The sequence below is a fragment of the Pleurodeles waltl genome, chromosome 4_2 (genome assembly GCF_031143425.1).
Source record: "Pleurodeles waltl isolate 20211129_DDA chromosome 4_2, aPleWal1.hap1.20221129, whole genome shotgun sequence".
Lineage (NCBI taxonomy): Eukaryota > Metazoa > Chordata > Amphibia > Caudata > Salamandridae > Pleurodeles > Pleurodeles waltl.
In genome coordinates this window covers 527490196-527514947 of record NC_090443.1, presented here as the reverse complement: position 1 = coordinate 527514947, position 24752 = coordinate 527490196, and the positions used below count along the sequence as shown (strand labels likewise).

General features: G+C 48.2%; 1 protein-coding gene across 1 annotated transcript in view; it reads left to right on the top strand.

The window, feature by feature from the left end:
* LAMC1 (laminin subunit gamma 1) overlaps positions 1–24752 on the top strand; it is a 657035-nt gene that overhangs the window by 587931 nt on the left and 44352 nt on the right. The window contains exons 25-26 of the mRNA XM_069232049.1: positions 20938–21137; positions 21801–21959. Coding sequence (XP_069088150.1) covers positions 20938–21137; positions 21801–21959 — 359 coding nt within the window. The remainder of the gene's footprint in view (positions 1–20937; positions 21138–21800; positions 21960–24752) is intronic.

Below are 24752 nucleotides of genomic sequence, written 5' to 3'. Positions count from 1 at the left end.
CCAGTAGGTTTTTGTATAGAAAAATATATTTTCTTAGTTTATTTTAAGAACCACAGGTTCAAATTCTACATGTAATACTTTGCATGAAAGGTATTGCAGGTAAGTACTTTAGGAACTTTGAATAATCACAATAGCATATATACTTTTCAAATAAAACACATATAGCTATTTTAAAACTAGACACTTAGTGCAATTTTCACAGTTCCTAGGGGAGGTAAGTAATGGTTAGTTCTTGCAAGTAAGTAAACCACCTACGGGGTTCAAGTTTGGGTCCAAGGTAGCCCACCGTTGGGGGTTCAGAGCAACCCCAAAGTTACCACACCAGCAGCTCAGGTGCAGAGTTCAAAGTGGTGCCCAAAACGCATAGGCTTCAATGGAGAAGGGGGTGCCCCGGTTCCAGTCTGCCAGCAGGTAAGTACCCGCGTCTTCAGAGGGCAGACCAGGGGGGTTTTGTAGGGCACCGGGGGGGACACAAGTTAGCACAGAAAGTACACCCTCAGCAGCACGGGGGCGACCGGGTGCAGTGTGCAAACACACGTCGGGTTTGTAATAGGTTTCAATGGGAGACCAAGGGGTCTCTTCAGCGATGCAGGCAAGGGGGGGTTCCTCGGGGTAGCCACCACCTGGGCAAGGGAGAGGGCCTCCTGGGGGTCACTCCTGCACTGGAGTTCTGATCCTTCAGGTCCTGGGGGCTGCGGGTGCAGGGTCTTTTCCAGGTGTCGGGATCTGAGAGTCAGGCAGTCGCGGTCAGGGGGAGCCTCGGGATTCCCTCTGCAGGAGTCGCTGTGGGGGCTCAGGGGGGACAACTTTGGTTACTCACAGTCTCGGAGTCGCCGGAGGGTCCTCCCTGAAGTGTTGTTTCTCCACCAGTTGAGTCTGGGTCGCCGGGTGCAGGGTTGCAAGTCTCACGCTTCTGGCGGGAAACGCTGTTGCCTTTAAGTTGCTCCTTTGGAAACAAAGTTGCAGTCTCGGGTGAACAGGGCCGCTGTTCTCGGGAGTTTCTTGGTCCTTTTAGAGCAGGGCAGTCCTCTGAGGATTCAGAGGTCGCTGGTCCTGGGGAAAGCGTCGCTGGAGCAGTTTTCTTCCGAAGAGCTAGGGCCAAGGCAGTTGGTGTCTCCGTCTTCTCTGCAGGGTTTTTCAGCTCAGCAGTCCTCTTCTTCTTAGGTTGCAGGAATCTGAGTTCCTAGGTTCAGGGGAGCCCTTAAACACTAAATTTAAGGGCGTGTTTAGGTCTGGGGGGTTAGTAGCCAATGGCTACTAGCCCTGAGGGTGGGTACACCCTCTTTGTGCCTCCTCCCAAGGGGAGGGGGTCACATTCCTATCCCTATTGGGGGAATCCTCCATCTGCAAGATGGAGGATTTCTAAAAGTTAGTCACCTCAGCTCAGGACACCTTAGGGGCTGTCCTGACTGCCCAGTGACTCCTCCTTGTTATTCTCATTATTTCCTCCGGCCTTGCCGCCAAAAGTGGGGCCGTGGCCGGAGGGGGCGGGCAACTCCACTAGCTGGAGTGCCGAGTGGTGCTGGAACAAAGGGGGTGAGCCTTTGAGGCTCACCGCCAGGTGTTACAGCTCCTGCCTGGGGGAGGTGATAGCATCTCCACCCAGTGCAGGCTTTGTTACTAGCCACAGAGTCACAAAGGCACTCTCCCCATGTGGCCAGCAACATGTCTCGAGTGTGGCAGGCTGCTAAAACCAGTCAGCCTACACGGGTAGTTGGTTAAGGTTTCAGGGGGCATCTCTAAGATGCCCACTGGGGTGTATTTCACAATAAAATGTACACTGGCATCAGTGTGCATTTATTGTGCTGAGGAGTTTGATACCAAACTTCCCAGTTTTCAGTGTAGCCATTATGGTGCTGTGGAGTTCGTGTTTGACAGACTCCCAGACCATATACTCTTATGGCTACCCTGCACTTACAATGTCTACGGTTTTGCTTAGCCACTGTAGGGGCATAGTGCTCATGCACCTATGCCCTCACCTATGGTATAGTGCACCCTGCCTTAGGACTGTAAGGCCTGCTAAAGGGGTGACTTACCTATGCCATAGGCAGTGTGAGGTTGGCATGGCACCCTGAGGGAAGTGCCATGTCGACTTAGTCATTTTCTCCCCACCAGCACACACAAGCTGGCAAGCAGTGTGACTGTGCTGGGTGAGGGGTCCCCAGTGTGGCATAAGACATGCTGCAGCCCTTAGAGACCTTCCCTGGCATCTGGGCCCTTGGTACCAGGGGTACCAGTTACAAGGGACTTACCTGGATGCCAGGGTGTGCCAATTGTGAAAACAAAGGTACAGGTTAGGGAAAGAACACTGGTGCTGGGGCCTGGTTAGCAGGCCTCAACACACTTTCAAATCATAACTTGGCATCAGCAAAGGCAAAACGTCTGGGGGTAACCATGCCAAGGAGGCATTTCCTTACACCCCCACTCCCTGCATGTTGGATAAATTCATAATCAATGTCATACTAAGGCTCCGCCTCTGAAAATGCCCACTCATAATACAAAGTTTAAAAACAAAACCCTTCCACACCTATTGAAGGTGGAACTGTGAATCTGGAAGAGCTTCAAGCTGCAAAACCATAAAAGGTAACTGGTTTCATTTTCACTGAGGGACTCAGGTTGACCTCAAATAGACAATAAGAGCTCAGAATCCAGAGGTGAAAAACATCCCAGTTACTCACTACTTAGCACTCTGTAATTCTGTGTGTATACCCTTCCAATTTCCCCCCCACAAAATATCAAGAGTAGAAATAACTCCCTCAAAAAGATGAAAGAAAAATTACTTTCTATTCCCCCCACAAACCCTTTTTAATTAGTTCCTCCATCTATGCCAAAATTTGAAAAATAGCTACTGGCCTCTTCCCTTCCATCCCCCACCACCCTGTTCATGGCCCAATTCACATTCCCCTGTAATATATTTCTCATGCAGCAAATCACCCACATTCTCATTTCCCTCAGTTGCTTGGAGGCTTGCAAGGGGCAATAGAAAGCGGGCAAGCCTGTCAGATGCCATTTTGCTAGCTCTTTCGGCTGTTTTTATGCCTGGACAAGGCCCTGAAACACAGGGGAAGTGAACTCTTCCACTGTTTACTTCGCAAAAATGGGAAATAAATGTTTCTCCATTTTACACCATAGCAATGAGTAACTGGAATTAAAGCCAGTCAGTCACTCTAATGGCTTATGACAATAGATTTCCCATTTGCTGAGATACAAAAGATTGTGCTTGTTTTAGGCAAAATTGTTGTCTGAGATTTTGTAATTTACTACTCTGACTTTCTGCATTACTAAGCTCTGAACGTCCCTTGGCACTTGCTGTGTGGCCTGGTTGGTTTGGGGTTGCAGGTGGGAAGTCAGATGGTGGGGATATATGCTGGCTTGGCTTCATAAACCTGAGTTCCTTCAACCACCAGCAAATCGATGGCGATAGAGGGAGGAAGGAAAGAAGCAGGGCTGGTTTGAACATTTTTGGGAGGGCTGCTTTAAAGTTACCTCTCTGGCCCAGAAGTGGGCTTGGATTATGATTATTGTGAGTGCCAAGTTCTGCCAGTACCAAGAACGTTTCACTTATAATGAAAGATTGATATTGATCCCTCATTCCAGACTTTGAAAAGTTGGTAGCAGCTGAGTGGTAGTGCATGTGCACAGACATTTTTTACCACCACCCTTTGAAGCCTACAATTTGCTATCTGCCCATTGCAACACCTAGGAGAGACCTGTAGTTTTTACCTCCAAAGGCCGAGGGCTAGTTGTGAGCTCTATTCACTTTAAGTTAGTGTGCAGCTGTGTAGAGATGAGGGTTGCGTGTAACAGAATGTGTGCAGAGTTAATGGTGTCCCTGTACCTGTCACAGCGGCTTTTCTCAAAATGGTAGTTCACATGAAGGCTGCCTTTGCTCCCTACCAGACTTTAAATTATATATGTCCCTTTGTTACCTAGATCCCTTCCTGAATCATTACCGGTCAGGTGTGCTTTGGGGGCGGGGGGAGAACTTGTTCCCTTACAATACCAGTTTTCCTCCCAGTGTTCATCTCCCACCATCCACAAGGCTTTATTTTAATGGAGTTGCCTAGTCATTAGGGAGATTTGCCCCAATCTTTGCGGAAATCTGTTTGTTCGATGGCATCTGTCGCTGTAGATACGCATGTTCTGCAATAGCTCGCCATCTGGTGTTGGGCCGGAGTGTTACAAGTTGTTTTTGTTCGAAGAAGTCTTTCGAGTCACGGGACCGAGTGACTCCTCCTTTTGTCTCCATTGCGCATGGGCGTCGACTCCATCTTCGATTGTTTTTTTTCCGCCATCGGGTTCGGACGTGTTCCTGTCGCTCCGAGTTTCGGAACGGAAAATTAGCTAATTTCGGAAGATTTTCGTCGGTATTGTTGCGTTCGGGATCGGCGTACTTAGATTCCACACCGCATCGAAGATCGAAGAGCTCCGGTGCCCTTCGGGGTAGTTTTTCGATCCCCCGTCGGGGCCTGGTCGGCCCGACCGCGTGCTGAAGAACGCCGATGGAACGGACCCCGTTCCGTTTCTGCCCCAAATGCCACAATAAATACCCCTACACAGACCAACACTTGGTCTGCAACCTGTGCCTGTCACCTGAGCACAGCGAAGACACCTGCGAGGCCTGTCGTGCGTTCCGGTCCCGAAAAACACTCCGAGACCGTCGAGGCAGAAGACTTCAGATGGCGTCCGCACCGACAGCCCAACGGGAGTTCGAGGAACAGGAAGAGGAAGGTACCTTCTCGATCCAAGACTCAGACTCCGAAGGATTCGACGATACACAAACCGTGAGTAAGACGTCGAAAACCACACAAAGAAACATTTACAAGGCCCAGGGGACGCCACTGCCATCCGGCCATGGCTCCACCCATAAATTCGGTGACCGACCGTCGGCACCGAAAAAGGCCCAAACAGTGCCGAGGTCGTCCGACTCCGGTCGAGACACCGGCACGCGGCCTTCTCGGGACCGAGAAAGTGCTGGAGACAAGCCTCGACACCGAGATGCCGGTGTGGACACGGCTCGACGCCGAGACAGCGGCACCGAAGCAGATCGACGCCGCGAGGTTTCGGCCCTGAAAAAGAAAAAAGTCACCTCGGAGCCGAAAAAACACGCAGACAGGGTTTCGATGCCGAAACAAACTGCAAGCGACCCAGCTTCAGGCTCTTATACAGAAGAGCACTCGCTAACCTCCCAAATGCAAAAGCATAGGTTTGAGGAAGAGCTACAAGCAACTGATGTGGACCATACGCAAAAGCGTATCTTCATACAGCAGGGGACAGGAAAAATAAGCACCCTTCCCCCCATTAGGAGAAAGAGAAGGTTGGAGTTCCAGACTGAACAGACACCACAACCAAAAGTGGTGAAAAGAGTTACCCCACCACCCTCTCCTCCGCCCGTGATTAACGTCTCACCAGCACAAACTCCATCACACTCCCCAGCTCACACCACCATGAGCCAGGGTGACCAAGATCAGGACGCATGGGACCTATACGACGCCCCAGTGTCAGATAACAGTCCGGAGGCATACCCTACGAAGCCATCTCCACCAGAAGACAGCACCGCGTATTCTCAAGTGGTGGCTAGAGCAGCACAATTTCACAACGTAAGCCTCCACTCAGAACAGGTCGAGGATGATTTTTTATTCAACACACTCTCCTCCACCCACAGTTCATACCAAAGCCTGCCTATGCTCCCTGGTATGCTCCGGCACGCAAAAGACATCTTTAAGGAGCCGGTCAAAAGTAGGGCAATCACACCAAGGGTGGAAAAAAAGTATAAGGCGCCTCCTACAGACCCGGTTTTCATCACTACACAGCTGCCACCAGACTCTGTCGTTGTAGGAGCAGCTAGGAAAAGGGCCAACTCTCACACATCTGGAGATGCACCACCCCCAGATAAAGAAAGCCGCAAGTTCGATGCAGCTGGTAAAAGAGTCGCAGCACAAGCTGCAAACCAGTGGCGCATCGCGAACTCCCAGGCACTACTTGCGCGCTATGACAGAGCCCACTGGGACGAGATGCAACATCTCATTGAACATCTGCCCAAGGACTTACAAAATAGGGCAAAACAAGTGGTTGAGGAGGGACAGACCATTTCCAACAACCAGATCCGCTCCTCCATGGACGCTGCAGATACAGCTGCACGGACAATTAATACATCTGTAACTATCAGAAGGCATGCATGGCTCCGAACGTCTGGATTTAAACCAGAGATTCAACAAGCAGTTCTCAATATGCCTTTTAATGAAAAAGAACTGTTCGGTCCAGAAGTGGACACAGCGATTGAGAAACTCAAAAAAGATACGGACACTGCCAAAGCCATGGGCGCACTCTACTCCCCGCAGAGCAGAGGGAATTACAGCACATTCCGTAAAACGCCCTTTCGAGGGGAGTTTCGGGGTCAAAGCACACAAGCCAGCACCTCACAAGCAACACCGTCCAGTTACCAGGGACAGTATAGAGGAGGTTTTCGGGGACAATATAGAGGAGGGCAATTCCCTAGAAATAGAGGAAGATTTCAGAGCCCAAAAACCCCTACTACTAAACAGTGACTCACATGTCACTCACCCCCTCCACACAACACCAGTGGGGGGAAGAATAGGTCATTATTACAAAGCATGGGAGGAAATCACTACAGACACTTGGGTTCTAGCAATTATCCAACATGGTTATTGCATAGAATTTCTACAATTCCCTCCAAACATACCACCAAAAGCACAAAATTTAACAACACACCATTCCAATCTCCTGGAGATAGAAGTGCAGGCACTTTTGCAAAAGAATGCAATCGAATTAGTGCCAAACACACAAATAAACACAGGAGTTTACTCACTGTACTTTCTGATACCAAAGAAGGACAAAACGCTGAGACCAATCCTAGACCTCAGAGTAGTGAACACTTTCATCAAATCAGACCACTTCCACATGGTCACACTACAAGAAGTATTGCCATTGCTAAAACTACACGACTACATGGCAACTTTAGACCTCAAGGATGCTTTTTTCCATATACCAATACACCCATCGCACAGGAAATACCTAAGGTTTGTATTCAAAGGAATACATTACCAATTCAAGGTACTGCCTTTTGGATTAACAACCGCACCAAGAGTCTTTACCAAATGTCTAGCGGTAGTCGCTGCACACATAAGAAGGCAGCAAATACATGTGTTCCCATATTTGGACGACTGGCTAATCAAGGCCCATTCGTTCATAGAGTGCTCAAATCACACAAATCAGATCATACAAACCCTCTTCAAACTCGGGTTCACCGTCAACTTTACAAAATCCAACATTCTGCCGCGCAAGGTACAACAATACCTAGGAGCCATAATAGACACATCAAAGGGAGTAGCCACTCCAAGTCCACAAAGAATTCTAAATTTCAACACCATCATACAACGCATGTATCCAACACAAAAGATACAAGCACTAGGCATGATGTCTTCATGCATAGCCATTGTCCCAAACGCAAGACTGCACATGAGGCCCTTACAACAATGCCTAGCATCACAGTGGTCTCAAGCACAGGGTCACCTTCTAGATCTGGTGTTAATAGACCGCCAAACTTACCTCTCGCTTCTGTGGTGGAACAACATAAATTTAAACAAGGGGCGGCCTTTCCAAGACCCAGTGCCACAATACGTAATAACAACAGATGCTTCCATGACAGGGTGGGGAGCACACCTCGATCAACACAGCATACAAGGACAATGGAACGTACATCAAACAAAACTGCATATCAATCACCTAGAACTTCTAGCAGTTTTTCAAGCACTAAAAGCTTTCCAACCAATAATAGTTCACAAATACATTCTCGTCAAAACAGACAACATGACAACAATGTATTATCTAAACAAGCAGGGGGGGACGCACTCCACGCAGTTAAGCCTGCTAGCACAAAAGATTTGGCATTGGGCAATTCACAACCAAATTCGCCTAATAGCACAATTTATACCAGGGATCCAAAATCAACTCGCAGACAATCTCTCTCGAGATCACCAACAGGTCCACGAATGGGAAATTCACCCCCAAATTCTGAACACTTATTTCAAACTCTGGGGAACACCTCAGATAGACTTGTTTGCGACAAGGGAGAACGCAAAATGCCAACACTTCGCATCCAGATACCCACACGAACAATCCCAAGGCAATGCCCTATGGATGAACTGGTCAGGGATATTTGCTTACGCTTTTCCTCCTCTCCCTCTCCTTCCTTACCTGGTAAACAAACTCAGTCAAAGCAAACTCAAACTCATATTGATAGCACCAACTTGGGCAAGGCAACCCTGGTACACAACGCTGCTAGACCTATCAGTGGTACCCTGCATCAAATTGCCCAACAGGCCAGATCTGTTGACACAGCACAACCAAAAGATCAGACACCCAGATCCAGCATCGCTGAATCTAGCAATCTGGCTCCTGAAATCCTAGAATTCGGGCACTTACAACTTACCCAAGAATGTATGGAAGTCATAAAACAAGCCAGAAGGCCATCCACCAGGCACTGCTATGCAAGTAAATGGAAGAGGTTTGTTTGCTACTGCCATATTAATCAAATACAACCATTACACACAACTCCAGAACATGTAGTGGGTTACTTGCTTCACTTACAAAAATCTAACCTAGCTTTCTCTTCCATTAAAATACACCTTGCAGCAATATCTGCATACCTGCAGACTACCTATTCAACTTCCCTATATAAGATACCAGTCATTAAAGCATTCATGGAGGGCCTTAGGAGAATTATACCACCAAGAACACCACCTGTTCCTTCATGGAACCTAAATGTTGTCCTAACTAGACTTATGGGTCCAACTTTTGAACCCATGCACTCCTGCGACATACAGTTCCTGTAAGGAAATGCCTCCTTGGCATGGTTGCCCCCTGACTTTTTGCCTTTGCTGATGCTATGTTTACAATTGAAAGTGTGCTGAGGCCTGCTAACCAGGCCCCAGCACCAGTGTTCTTTCCCTAACCTGTACTTTTGTATCCACAATTGGCAGACCCTGGCATCCAGATAAGTCCCTTGTAACTGGTACTTCTAGTACCAAGGGCCCTGATGCCAAGGAAGGTCTCTAAGGGCTGCAGCATGTCTTATGCCACCCTGGAGACCCCTCACTCAGCACAGACACCCTGCTTGCCAGCTTGTGTGTGCTAGTGAGGACAAAACGAGTAAGTCGACATGGCACTCCCCTCAGGGTGCCATGCCAGCCTCTCACTGCCTATGCAGTATAGGTAAGACACCCCTCTAGCAGGCCTTACAGCCCTAAGGCAGGGTGCACTATACCATAGGTGAGGGTACCAGTGCATGAGCATGGTACCCCTACAGTGTCTAAACAAAACCTTAGACATTGTAAGTGCAGGGTAGCCATAAGAGTATATGGTCTGGGAGTCTGTCAAACACGAACTCCACAGCACCATAATGGCTACACTGAAAACTGGGAAGTTTGGTATCAAACTTCTCAGCACAATAAATGCACACTGATGCCAGTGTACATTTTATTGTAAAATACACCACAGAGGGCACCTTAGAGGTGCCCCCTGAAACTTAACCGACTATCTGTGTAGGCTGACTAGTTTTAGCAGCCTGCCACAAACCGAGACATGTTGCTGGCCCCATGGGGAGAGTGCCTTTGTCACTCTGAGGCCAGTAACAAAGCCTGCACTGGGTGGAGATGCTAACACCTCTCCCAGGCAGGAATTGTCACACCTGGCGGTGAGCCTCAAAGGCTCACCTCCTTTGTGCCAACCCAGCAGGACACTCCAGCTAGTGGAGTTGCCCGCCCCCTCCGGCCAGGCCCCACTTTTGGCGGCAAGGCCGGAGAAAATAATGAGAATAACAAGGAGGAGTCACTGGCCAGTCAGGACAGCCCCTAAGGTGTCCTGAGCTGAGGTGACTCTAACTTTTAGAAATCCTCCATCTTGCAGATGGAGGATTCCCCCAATAGGATTAGGGATGTGACCCCCTCCCCTTGGGAGGAGGCACAAAGAGGGTGTACCCACCCTCAGGGCTAGTAGCCATTGGCTACTAACCCCCCAGACCTAAACACGCCCTTAAATTTAGTATTTAAGGGCTACCCTGAACCCTAGAAAATTAGATTCCTGCAACTACAAGAAGAAGGACTGCCTAGCTGAAAACCCCTGCAGAGGAAGACCAGAAGACGACAACTGCCTTGGCTCCAGAAACTCACCGGCCTGTCTCCTGCCTTCCAAAGATCCTGCTCCAGCGACGCCTTCCAAAGGGACCAGCGACCTCGACATCCTCTGAGGACTGCCCCTGCTTCGAAAAGACAAGAAACTCCCGAGGACAGCGGACCTGCTCCAAGAAAAGCTGCAACTTTGTTTCCAGCAGCTTTAAAGAACCCTGCAAGCTCCCCGCAAGAAGCGTGAGACTTGCAACACTGCACCCGGCGACCCCGACTCGGCGGGTGGCGATCCAACACCTCAGGAGGGACCCCAGGACTACTCTGATACTGTGAGTACCAAAACCTGTCCCCCCTGAGCCCCCACAGCGCCGCCTGCAGAGGGAATCCCGAGGCTTCCCCTGACCGCGACTCTTTGAACCTAAAGTCCCGACGCCTGGGAGAGACCCTGCACCCGCAGCCCCCAGGACCTGAAGGACCGGACTTTCACTGGAGAAGTGACCCCCAGGAGTCCCTCTCCCTTACCCAAGTGGAGGTTTCCCCGAGGAATCCCCCCCTTGCCTACCTGCAGCGCTGAAGAGATCCCGAGATCTCTCATAGACTAACATTGCGAACCCGACGCCTGTTCCTACACTGCACCCGGCCGCCCCCGCGCTGCTGAGGGTGAAGTTTCTGTGTGGACTTGTGTCCCCCCCGGTGCCCTACAAAACCCCCCTGGTCTGCCCTCCGAAGACGCGGGTACTTACCTGCAAACAGACCGGAACCGGGGCACCCCCTTCTCTCCATTTTAGCCTATGTGTTTTGGGCACCACTTTGAACTCTGCACCTGACCGGCCCTGAGCTGCTGGTGTGGTGACTTTGGGGTTGCTCTGAACCCCCAACGGTGGGCTACCTTGGACCAAGAACTGAACCCTGTAAGTGTCCTACTTACCTGGTAAAACTAACCAAAACTTACCTCCCCTAGGAACTGTGAAAATTGCACTAAGTGTCCACTTTTAAAACAGCTATTTGTCAACAACTTGAAAAGTATACATGCAATTTTGATGATTTGAAGTTCCTAAAGTACTTACCTGCAATACCTTTCGAATGAGATATTACATGTAGAATTTGAACCTGTGGTTCTTAAAATAAACTAAGAAAAGATATTTTTCTATATAAAAACCTATTGGCTGGATTTGTCTCTGAGTGTGTGTACCTCATTTATTGTCTATGTGTATGTACAACAAATGCTTAACACTACTCCTTGGATAAGCCTACTGCTCGACCACACTACCACAAAATAGAGCATTAGTATTATCTATTTTTACCACTATTTTACCTCTAAGGGGAACCCTTGGACTCTGTGCATGCTATTCCTTACTTTGAAATAGCACATACAGAGCCAACTTCCTACATTGGTGGATCAGCGGTGGGGTACAAGACTTTGCATTTGCTGGACTACTCAGCCAATACCTGATCACACGACAAATTCCAAAATTGTCATTAGAAATTGATTTTTGCAATTTGAAAAGTTTTCTAAATTCTTAAAAGACCTGCTAGGGCCTTGTGTTAGATCCTGTTTAGCATTTCTTTTAGAGTTTAAAAGTTTGTAAAAGTTTGAATTAGATTCTAGAACCAGTTGTAGATTCTTAAAAAGTATTCCAACTTTTAGAAGCAAAATGTCTAGCACAGATGTGACTGTGGTGGAACTCGACACCACACCTTACCTCCATCTTAAGATGAGGGAGCTAAGGTCACTCTGTAAAATAAAGAAAATAACAATGGGCCCCAAACCTACCAAAATACAGCTCCAGGAGCTTTTGGCAGAGTTTGAAAAGGCCAACCCCTCTGAGGGTGGCAACTCAGAGGAAGAGGATAGTGACTTGGAGGAAAATTCCCCCCTACCAGTCCTATCTAGGGAGAACAGGGTCCCTCAAACCCTGACTCCTAAAATAATAGTCAGAGATGCTGGTTCCCTCACAGGAGAGACCAACACCTCTGAAATCACTAAGGATAGCCCCAGTGAAGAGGACATCCAGTTAGCCAGGATGGCCAAAAGATTGGCTTTGGAAAGACAGATCCTAGCCATAGAGAGGGAAAGACAAGAGATGGGCCTAGGACCCATCAATGGTGGCAGCAACATAAATAGGGTCAGAGATTCTCCTGACATGTTGAAAATCCCTAAAGGGATTGTAACTAAATATGAAGATGGTGATGACATCACCAAATGGTTCACAGCTTTTGAGAGGGCTTGTGTAACCAGAAAAGTGAACAGATCTCACTGGGGTGCTCTCCTTTGGGAAATGTTCACAGGAAAGTGTAGGGATAGACTCCTCACACTCTCTGGACAAGATGCAGAATCTTATGACCTCATGAAGGGTACCCTGATTGAGGGCTTTGGATTCTCCACTGAGGAGTATAGGATTAGATTCAGGGGGGCTCAAAAATCCTCGAGCCAGACCTGGGTTGACTTTGTAGACTACTCAGTGAAAACACTAGATGGTTGGATTCAAGGCAGTGGTGTAAGTAATTATGATGGGCTGTACAATTTATTTGTGAAAGAACACCTGTTAAGTAATTGTTTCAATGATAAACTGCATCAGCATCTGGTAGACCTAGGACCAATTTCTCCCCTAGAATTGGGAAAGAAGGCGGACCATTGGGTCAAGACAAGGGTGTCCAAGACTTCAACAGGGGGTGACCAAAAGAAAGGGGTCACAAAGACTCCCCAGGGGAAGGGTGATGAGACAACCAAAACTAAAAATAGTAAAGAGTCTTCTACAGGCCCCCAAAAACCTGCACAGGAGGGTGGGCCCAGAGCCTCTTCACAAAACAATGGGTACAAGGGTAAAAACTTTGATCCCAAAAAGGCCTGGTGTCATAGCTGTAAACAGCATGGACACCAAACTGGAGACAAGGCCTGTCCCAAGAAAGGTTCCACTCCAAACTCCCATCCAGGTAACACTGGTATGGCTAGTCTCCAAGTGGGATCAACAGTGTGCCCCGAGCAAATCAGGGTCCACACTGAAGCTACTCTAGTTTCTGAGGGTGGGGTGGATTTAGCCACACTAGCTGTCTGGCCGCCTAACATGCAAAAATACAGACAGCAACTCTTAATTAATGGGACTAGAATAGAGGGCCTGAGGGATACAGGTGCCAGTGTCACCATGGTGACAGAGAAACTGGTTTCCCCTGGCCAATACCTGACTGGAAAAACTTACACAGTCACCAACGCTGACAATCAGAGAAAAGTACATCCCATGGCAATGGTTACTTTAGAATGGGGAGGGGTCAATGGCCTGAAACAGGTGGTGGTCTCCTCAAATATCCCAGTGGACTGTCTGCTTGGAAATGACCTGGAGTCCTCAGCATGGGCTGAGGTAGAACTAAAAACCCATGCAGCAATGCTGGGTATCCCTGAACTGGTGTGTGTGAAAACAAGAGCACAGTGCAAGGCACAGGGTGAAAAAGTAGAGCTGGAGTCTGGAAAAATGGCCCAGCCTACCAAGAGAACAGGAAAGTCAGTTGGGAAACCAACTGCAACACAGCTAAAGAAAGGGAACCTCTCTTCTCAGGAAGAAGTTCTGCCCTCTGAGGGAACTGAGCCTTTGGAGCTTGAACCTTATCAGGTTGAGCTCTTGGGCCCAGGGGGACCCTCAAGGGAGGAGCTGTGTAAGGGACAAGAAACCTGTCCCTCTCTTGAAGGCCTTAGGCAGCAAGCTGCTGAAGAGTCCAAGGGCAAGAAAACTGGAACCCATAGGGTCTATTGGGAAGATGGACTCCTGTACACTGAGGCCAGAGACCCCAAACCTGGTGCCACTAGGAGAGTGGTAGTGCCTCAGCTGTTCAGAGAGTTCATCCTAACATTGGCCCATGACATTCCCCTTGCTGGACATTTGGGACAAACCAAGACGTGGGAGAGGTTAGTCAACCACTTCTACTGGCCCAATATGTCCACCATGGTTAAGGAGTTTTGCCTCTCCTGCCCCACCTGTCAAGCCAGTGGTAAGACAGGTGGACATCCAAAGGCCCCCCTCATTCCACTTCCAGTGGTGGGGGTTCCCTTTGAAAGAGTGGGTGTGGACATAGTTGGTCCACTAGAACCTCCCACAGCCTCAGGAAATATGTATATCCTGGTAGTAGTGGATCATGCTACCAGGTATCCTGAAGCTATTCCCCTTAGGTCGACTACTGCCCCTGCAGTAGCCAAGGCCCTCATTGGTATCTTTACCAGAGTGGGTTTCCCTAAGGAGGTGGTGTCTGACAGAGGTACCAACTTCATGTCAGCATACCTAAAGCACATGTGGAATGAGTGTGGAGTGACTTATAAATTCACTACCCCATACCATCCACAAACTAATGGCTTGGTTGAGAGATTCAACAAGACATTAAAAGGCATGATCATGGGGCTCCCAGAAAAACTCAAAAGGAGATGGGATGTCCTCTTGCCATGTCTGCTTTTCGCTTACAGAGAGGTGCCACAGAAGGGAGTAGGATTCTCACCCTTTGAACTTCTGTTTGGTCATCCTGTAAGGGGACCACTTGCCCTTGTTAAAGAAGGCTGGGAGAGACCTCTCCATGAGCCTAAACAGGACATAGTGGACTATGTACTTGGCCTTCGCTCTAGAATGGCAGAGTACATGGAAAAGGCAACCAAAAACCTTTAGGCCAGCCAACAGCTCCAGAAGTTTTGGTATGACCAAAAGGCTGCACTGGTTGAGTTCCAACCAGGGCAGAAAGTCTGGGTTCTGGAGCCTGTGGCTCCCAGGGCACTCCAGGACAAATGGAGTGGCCCTTACCCAGTACTAGAAAGGAAGAGTCAGGTCACCTACCTGGTGGACCTGGGCACAAGCAGGAGCCCCAAGAGGGTGATCCATGTGAACCGCCTTAAGCTCTTCCATGACAGGGCTGATGTGAATCTGTTGATGGTAACAGATGAGGATCAGGAGGCAGAGAGTGAACCTCTCCCTGATCTTCTGTCATCAGACCCAAACGATGGCACAGTAGATGGAGTGATCTACTCAGACACCCTCTCTGGCCAACAGCAAGCTGATTGTAGGAGAGTCCTACAACAGTTTCCTGAACTCTTCTCCTTAACCCCTGGTCAGACACACCTGTGTACCCATGATGTGGACACAGGAGACAGCATGCCTGTCAAGAACAAAATCTTTAGACAGTCTGACCATGTTAAGGAAAGCATCAAGGTGGAAGTCCACAAGATGCTGGAATTGGGAGTGATTGAGCGCTCTGACAGCCCCTGGGCTAGCCCAGTGGTCTTGGTCCCCAAACCTCACACCAAAGATGGAAAGAAAGAGATGAGGTTTTGTGTGGACTACAGAGGGCTCAATTCTGTCACCAAGACAGATGCTCATCCAATTCCAAGAGCTGATGAGCTCATAGACAAATTAGGTGCTGCCAAATTCCTAAGTACCTTTGACTTGACAGCAGGGTACTGGCAAATAAAAATGGCACCTGGAGCAAAAGAGAAAACAGCATTCTCCACACCTGATGGGCATTATCAGTTTACTGTTATGCCCTTTGGTTTAAAGAATGCCCCTGCCACCTTCCAAAGGTTGGTGAATCAAGTCCTTGCTGGCTTGGAGTCCTTTAGCACAGCTTATCTTGATGATATTGCTGTCTTTAGCTCCACCTGGCAGGATCACCTGGTCCACCTGAGGAAGGTTTTGAAGGCTCTGCAATCTGCAGGCCTCTCTATCAAGGCATCCAAATGCCAGATAGGGCAGGGAACTGTGGTTTACTTGGGCCACCTTGTAGGTGGAGGCCAAGTTCAGCCACTCCAACCCAAGATCCAGACTATTCTGGACTGGGTAGCTCCAAAAACCCAGACTCAAGTCAGGGCATTCCTTGGCTTGACTGGGTATTACAGGAGGTTTGTGAAGGGATATGGATCCATTGTGACAGCCCTCACTGAACTCACCTCCAAGAAAATGCCCAAGAAAGTAAACTGGACTGTGGAATGCCAACAGGCCTTTGACACCCTGAAACAGGCAATGTGCTCAGCACCAGTTCTAAAAGCTCCAGATTATTCTAGGCAGTTCATTGTGCAGACTGATGCCTCTGAACATGGGATAGGGGCAGTTTTGTCCCAAACAAATGATGATGGCCTTGACCAGCCTGTTGCTTTCATTAGCAGGAGGTTACTCCCCAGGGAGCAGCGTTGGAGTGCCATTGAGAGGGAGGCCTTTGCTGTGGTTTGGTCCCTGAAGAAGCTGAGACCATACCTCTTTGGGACTCACTTCCTAGTTCAAACTGACCACAGACCTCTCAAATGGCTGATGCAAATGAAAGGTGAAAATCCTAAACTGTTGAGGTGGTCCATCTCCCTACAGGGAATGGACTTTATAGTGGAACACAGACCTGGGACTGCCCATGCCAATGCAGATGGCCTTTCCAGGTTCTTCCACTTAGAAAATGAAGACTCTCTTGGGAAAGGTTAGTCTCATCCTCTTTCGTTTGGGGGGGGGTTGTGTAAGGAAATGCCTCCTTGGCATGGTTGCCCCCTGACTTTTTGCCTTTGCTGATGCTATGTTTACAATTGAAAGTGTGCTGAGGCCTGCTAACCAGGCCCCAGCACCAGTGTTCTTTCCCTAACCTGTACTTTTGTATCCACAATTGGCAGACCCTGGCATCCAGATAAGTCCCTTGTAACTGGTACTTCTAGTACCAAGGGCCCTGATGCCAAGGAAGGTCTCTAAGGGCTGCAGCATGTCTTATGCCACCCTGGAGACCCCTCACTCAGCACAGACACCCTGCTTGCCAGCTTGTGTGTGCTAGTGAGGACAAAACGAGTAAGTCGACATGGCACTCCCCTCAGGGTGCCATGCCAGCCTCTCACTGCCTATGCAGTATAGGTAAGACACCCCTCTAGCAGGCCTTACAGCCCTAAGGCAGGGTGCACTATACCATAGGTGAGGGTACCAGTGCATGAGCATGGTACCCCTACAGTGTCTAAACAAAACCTTAGACATTGTAAGTGCAGGGTAGCCATAAGAGTATATGGTCTGGGAGTCTGTCAAACACGAACTCCACAGCACCATAATGGCTACACTGAAAACTGGGAAGTTTGGTATCAAACTTCTCAGCACAATAAATGCACACTGATGCCAGTGTACATTTTATTGTAAAATACACCACAGAGGGCACCTTAGAGGTGCCCCCTGAAACTTAACCGACTATCTGTGTAGGCTGACTAGTTTTAGCAGCCTGCCACAAACCGAGACATGTTGCTGGCCCCATGGGGAGAGTGCCTTTGTCACTCTGAGGCCAGTAACAAAGCCTGCACTGGGTGGAGATGCTAACACCTCTCCCAGGCAGGAATTGTCACACCTGGCGGTGAGCCTCAAAGGCTCACCTCCTTTGTGCCAACCCAGCAGGACACTCCAGCTAGTGGAGTTGCCCGCCCCCTCCGGCCAGGCCCCACTTTTGGCGGCAAGGCCGGAGAAAATAATGAGAATAACAAGGAGGAGTCACTGGCCAGTCAGGACAGCCCCTAAGGTGTCCTGAGCTGAGGTGACTCTAACTTTTAGAAATCCTCCATCTTGCAGATGGAGGATTCCCCCAATAGGATTAGGGATGTGACCCCCTCCCCTTGGGAGGAGGCACAAAGAGGGTGTACCCACCCTCAGGGCTAGTAGCCATTGGCTACTAACCCCCCAGACCTAAACACGCCCTTAAATTTAGTATTTAAGGGCTACCCTGAACCCTAGAAAATTAGATTCCTGCAACTACAAGAAGAAGGACTGCCTAGCTGAAAACCCCTGCAGAGGAAGACCAGAAGACGACAACTGCCTTGGCTCCAGAAACTCACCGGCCTGTCTCCTGCCTTCCAAAGATCCTGCTCCAGCGACGCCTTCCAAAGGGACCAGCGACCTCGACATCCTCTGAGGACTGCCCCTGCTTCGAAAAGACAAGAAACTCCCGAGGACAGCGGACCTGCTCCAAGAAAAGCTGCAACTTTGTTTCCAGCAGCTTTAAAGAACCCTGCAAGCTCCCCGCAAGAAGCGTGAGACTTGCAACACTGCACCCGGCGACCCCGACTCGGCGGGTGGCGATCCAACACCTCAGGAGGGACCCCAGGACTACTCTGATACTGTGAGTACCAAAACCTGTCCCCCCTGAGCCCCCACAGCGCCGCCTGCAGAGGGAATCCCGAGGCTTCCCCTGACCGCGACTCTTTGAACCTAAAGTCCCGACGCCTGGGAGAGACCCTGCACCCGCAGCCCCCAGGACCTGAAGGACCGGACTTTCACTGGAGAAGTGACCCCCAGGAGTCCCTCTCCCTTACCCAAGTGGAGGTTTCCCCGAGGAATCCCCCCCTTGCCTACCTGCAGCGCTGAAGAGATCCCGAGATCTCTCATAGACTAACATTGCGAACCCGACGCCTGTTCCTACACTGCACCCGGCCGCCCCCGCGCTGCTGAGGGTGAAGTTTCTGTGTGGACTTGTGTCCCCCCCGGTGCCCTACAAAACCCCCCTGGTCTGCCCTCCGAAGACGCGGGTACTTACCTGCAAACAGACCGGAACCGGGGCACCCCCTTCTCTCCATTCTAGCCTATGTGTTTTGGGCACCACTTTGAACTCTGCACCTGACCGGCCCTGAGCTGCTGGTGTGGTGACTTTGGGGTTGCTCTGAACCCCCAACGGTGGGCTACCTTGGACCAAGAACTGAACCCTGTAAGTGTCCTACTTACCTGGTAAAACTAACCAAAACTTACCTCCCCTAGGAACTGTGAAAATTGCACTAAGTGTCCACTTTTAAAACAGCTATTTGTCAACAACTTGAAAAGTATACATGCAATTTTGATGATTTGAAGTTCCTAAAGTACTTACCTGCAATACCTTTCGAATGAGATATTACATGTAGAATTTGAACCTGTGGTTCTTAAAATAAACTAAGAAAAGATATTTTTCTATATAAAAACCTATTGGCTGGATTTGTCTCTGAGTGTGTGTACCTCATTTATTGTCTATGTGTATGTACAACAAATGCTTAACACTACTCCTTGGATAAGCCTACTGCTCGACCACACTACCACAAAATAGAGCATTAGTATTATCTATTTTTACCACTATTTTACCTCTAAGGGGAACCCTTGGACTCTGTGCATGCTATTCCTTACTTTGAAATAGCACATACAGAGCCAACTTCCTACAGTTCCTAACCTGGAAGGTGGCATTTCTCATCGCCATTACTTCCCTAAGAAGAGTAAGCGAGATTCAGGCGTTTACAATACAGGAACCTTTTATACAACTACACAAAAATAAAGTCGTCCTAAGGACCAATCCTAAATTTTTGCCCAAGGTTATTTCACCGTTCCATCTAAATCAAACAGTGGAACTTCCAGTGTTTTTTCCACAGCCAGATACCGTAGCTGAAAGGGCACTACATACATTAGATGTCAAAAGAGCATTGATGTATTACATTGACAGAACAAAAAACATCAGAAAGACTAAACAACTATTTATTGCATTTCAAAAACCTCATGCAGGAAACCCAATATCAAAACAAGGTATAGCCAGATGGATAGTTAAATGCATCCAAATCTGCTACCTTAAAGCTAAACGACAGCTGCCCATTACACCAAGGGCACACTCAACCAGAATGAAAGGTGCTACCATGGCCTTTCTAGGAAACATCCCAATGCAAGAAATATGTAAGGCAGCCACATGGTCTACGCCTCACACATTCACCAAGCACTACTGTGTAGACGTGTTATCCGCACAACAAGCCACAGTAGGTCAAGCCGTATTAAGAACATTATTTCAGACTTCTTCCACTCCTACAGGCTGATCCACCGCTTTTGGGGAAATAACTGCTTACTAGTCTATGCAGAACATGCGTATCTACAGCGACAGATGCCATCGAACTGAAAATGTCACTTACCCAGTGTACATCTGTTCGTGGCATCAGTCGCAGTAGATTCGCATGTGCCCACCCGCCTCCCCGGGAGCCTGTAGCAGTTTGGAAGTTACCTTCAATTATTTATATATGTATCATCTCAACCTTAAATAGGTGCATACTTAGTCACTCCATTGCATGGGCACTATTACTACAATTCAACTCCTACCTCACCCTCTGCGGGGAAAAACAATCGAAGATGGAGTCGACGCCCATGCGCAATGGAGACAAAAGGAGGAGTCACTCGGTCCCGTGACTCGAAAGACTTCTTCGAACAAAAACAACTTGTAACACTCCGGCCCAACACCAGATGGCGAGCTATTGCAGAACATGCGAATCTACTGCGACTGATGCCACGAACAGATGTACACTGGGTAAGTGACATTTTCATTCCTCTGCCTACACCCCCAAAGTCAAATCTGAAAGATGGAGCACTCCTCATCAGTGATATATTTGGGTATTGAAATAAGCTTATAATTTGGCTCTTCTTCCCCATCTGCTCCCCCAAAATAGAATAAACTGCTCCCTCTCAAGCCAGTAAACTACATTAGTCTACAAGATCACCATGAAGAGTCAACTACTGGTTTGCCGAATGGAGTTGTGTTTGTGGTGATTCGATACCAGTGGTAAACAGCAGAACCTACTAGGGATACTGCAGCATAAGCTTTTTTGCTGCTCCGGATCCCAGATAATGGCCCTCAGAATAATTGTCCCCTCATTATTAATGATGCACTAAGAAGACTGGAATTTTACTATGGTTAGTAATTTTTGCTTTGCCTTGGTATGCAATTTCTGGAAACAAGATTTTCATTAACTCAAAAGTGGTTTTGTGAGCTTGTATGACATCGATGTTAATAGTCTTATTGGGGGGTGGGAATGGTGACTTTTATTATACAGATTTTGATCAGCGAGTGAACGATAACAAGACAGCAGCTGAGGAAGCTCTTAAAAAGATCCCAGCCATCAGCCAGACGATTGCAGATGCCAATAATAAGACAAAACAAGCAGAAACTGCATTGGGAAATGCTGCTGCTGATGCAAGAGAGGCCAAAAAGAGGGCTGAAGATGCTGAAAAGATTGCAAACTCTGTCCAAAAGGTAAATTTGCAGATGCATGAGTATTATATGGCAGTATCTGGTGTGTTGTCCTTGAGGCTTAGGAAAGGGCCTACTGTATAGCTTTTTATTGCCATCTGAAACCTGTACATTAAAATGATGGTGGAAATCATGAAACAAGTTGTGGTGGTGTGTGGTCATAGGGCCCTAAATTGAAACAAAAGACCCTATCTCACCATCTGTTGAATACCAACCTGGAAGTGTCCAATTGCCTCTGCTGTATTGCTATTATGAACAGCTTCTTTCAAGGCTCTTGCTGCAGGAAGAAGGCAATTTACAAAGGTAAAGTAGTCAAGAGAATATCCTATTTCGCTACAATTTGTTTTGAAATGGGAAATTAGTCTAGTATTTATTAGGAAAATTAAGAAGGCAAAGCCTTCTTTTTTTAAGACTCCCGATATGAAGTAAATGTGCAGCGACACTGTGCCCCTGATTATCTCCCCAGCAGATGTAAACTGTCCAGAGGCCTGTAAGAATAGAACATTCATATGCTGGTTGCTGAATTGATTCACCACACACGCTCAGTTCCTTGACACTGGTTTTCTACTTCTTGCTAAAACAGTGCAACACTATAGAGAGTGAGGGACTATATTGAGTGTTACTGTTGAAAGTGTTTGCTTTTAATTTTGGCCTTTCTGTTTTTAGAATGCTGCCAAGACCAAGTCTGATGCCAACCAGACCTTCTCTGATGCAATTGACTTGGACAAGGAAGTAGGGGACATGCTCAAGCAGCTGGAAGGTGCAGAGAAAGAGCTAAAGAAGAAGCAGACAGAAGCAGACCAGGACATGATGATGGCAGGAATGGTATGTGAACTTCATTTGGACTCTGAATGGAAAGAAATATTGGGTCAGTTAGGTGGTAGAGAGCAGCACAGCATGGCCATGGCATTAGGCAAAGTTTAATGCAGTGTTATTTCTCTAGGAAATGCTTACAAAGTGAGTCAGAATCTCCATAAATCAGTGTTCATGTTCTTTGAGGATCTCCAGAACCTTTATTACTGATGATCACATCTCCAGTAGGAGCTCCTCAATAAAGTTACTTACTGTAATATATTAACCATCATAGAAAAGGATGTGACCATGGCCACCTTTCCCTTGGGACATCCGCACTTCATACTATGCCACAGTGGTTAGGTGAAATCTCGCTTGAGATAAAGGATCAGCCTGACTCAGGATCTCACCATAGCCTGACACTTAAAGCAATTGTTATTGTCTTTTCAGCCCAAAAGCATAAAGTGTGAAGATACACCCGGAAGGTCTAATAATTTAGAAGGTATCCATAATGAGAGACCTCTTTCTTAAGGCAGGGAGTGGCTCCTTGTAGTATTCTGTGCACTTAGTGTCATTTACCATTGGTGTTCAAGCCCACCAGTACTGTTGCTCTCCAAAGGGACTGCCAAGTTTTTCACTTTGTGTAAAATCTATGCATGGTGTAGGAAGTGGGCTCTTTATATAGTGGGCCAAAATGAGGTACACTTTGCATTGAGTCCAAGCAATTCCCAAAGGGATCACAGAGGCACAAATTACATCCCAGAGTGTGGTCAAGCAGTTATGCATATCAGAGGGTAGTGCTGAGCATGTAAGGCACACACTTAAGAGTAAGAGAGACATTCATTCAGTAAAGAAATCCAACACCAATGTATAAAAATAACAAGTACTTTTATATAAACTTTGGCACAAAGCTCTCTGGATTCAGGCAAGTACTTTTCGAGTTATGAATTTTTAGAGTTTTTAAAACTTACGAGTGCATTTTTCGTATTCGGTAATTGTTGGAAGTTGGCTCTGTATAAACTATCTCAAAGTGAGAGAGAGTGTGCACAGAGTCCAAGGGTTCCTCTTAGAGGTTGATAGTGGCAATAATAGTTAATACTAATGCTCTATTTGTGGTAGTGTGCTCGAGCAGTTAGGCTTATCAGAGGGTAGTGTTAAGCATTTGTTGTACACACAGGCAATAAATGAGAACCCACACTCAAAGACTTCACTCCAGGCCAATAGGTTTTTATATAGAAAAATATTATTTTATTTATTTATCTTAGAACCACAAGATTCAGAATTCAAGTAAGTACATAAATTGTAAGGTACTTGGCATAGGTAAATATGGAACTTTGAATTTAAACAAAAATGCACATAGTTTTGGCAAAAATGGCAATAAGCTATTTTAAAAGTGGACACAGTGCAAAAATCAACAGTTCATGGGGAGTTTGTCAGGTAAGTAAAACACTCACTAGTCTCAGTTCCTGGGCATAGGCAGCCCACCGTTGACGGTTCAAGGCACCCCCAAAGTTACCACACCAGCAGCTCGGGGCCGGTCAGGTGCAGAGGTCAAAGAGGTGCCCAAAACACATAGGCGCCTATGAAGAACCCGGGGTGCTCCGGTTCCAGTCTGCCTACAGGTAAGTACCTGCTTCTTCAGAGGGCAGACCAGGGGGGTTTTGCAGAGCACTTGGGGGAGAGGGCACAACTAGACACACCAAACACACCCTCTGCAGCATAGGGGCGGCCGGGTGCAGTGTGGAAAGCAGGCGTCGGGTTTTGTATTGGATTCAATGGAGGGACCTGGGGGTCACTCTAGCGGTGTAGGCAGGGCACAGGGGGGCTTCTCGGGCCAGCCACCAACTGGGCTAGGCAGAGGGTCACCTGGGGGTCACTCCTGCACTGAGGTTCGGTTCCTTCTGGTCCTGGGGACTGCGGGTGCAGTGCTTGGTCCAGGCGTCGGGTTCCTTGTTACAGGCAGTCGCGGAGCCTCTGGATTCTCGCTGCCTGCATTGCTGTGGGGGGTCCAGGGGGGTCGTCTTGGGCTACTCGTGAGCTACTCATGAGGTCGTAGTCGTCTGGGAGTCCTCCCTGTGGTGTTGGTTCTCTGGAACTCGAGCCGGGGGCGTCAGGTGCAGACGGTGAAGTCTCACGCTTCCGGCAGGAAGAGTGAAGTCTTTGAAAGTTGCTGAAAAGTTGCAATATTTGTTGAGCAGAGCCGCTGCTCACAGGAGTTTCTTGGTCCTTAGGTTCAGGGCAGTCCTCTGAGGCTAACCAGGACCCCAGTAGTAAATTGTACCTTTTTCTTCCCACAATTGGCATACTGGTCCCCCCATGTAAGTCCCTTGTATATGGTTCCTCGGTACCAGGGGCTTTGGGGTTCCAGGGGATCTTTATGGGCTGCAGCAGGTATTCTGCCACCCATTAGGGAGCCTATACAAAAGGTTCTGCAAGCCCGCCATTGCAGCCTGCGTGAAACGGGTGCATGCACCAGTTTTCACTACAGGTCACTGTTCCAGTTCACTAACTCACCCCCGTGTAGTTCCTCTCAGCCCAGAGGGCAGGGTACAGGTACCTGTGTGTGAGGGCACCCCTGCACCAGCAGAGGTGTCTCCACAAACTCCAGATCCATTCTCCTGGGCTTTGTGAGTGCAGGACGCCATTTTATGCATGTACTGGACATAGGTCACTACCTATGTCCAGCTACATAATGGTAACTCCGAACCTGGGCATGTTTGGTATCAAACATGTCAGAATCATACCCCAATACTGTTGCAAGTATTGGAAGTATGATTCCATGCACTCTGGCGGCTCCTTAGAGGACCCCCAGCATTGCTACCACCA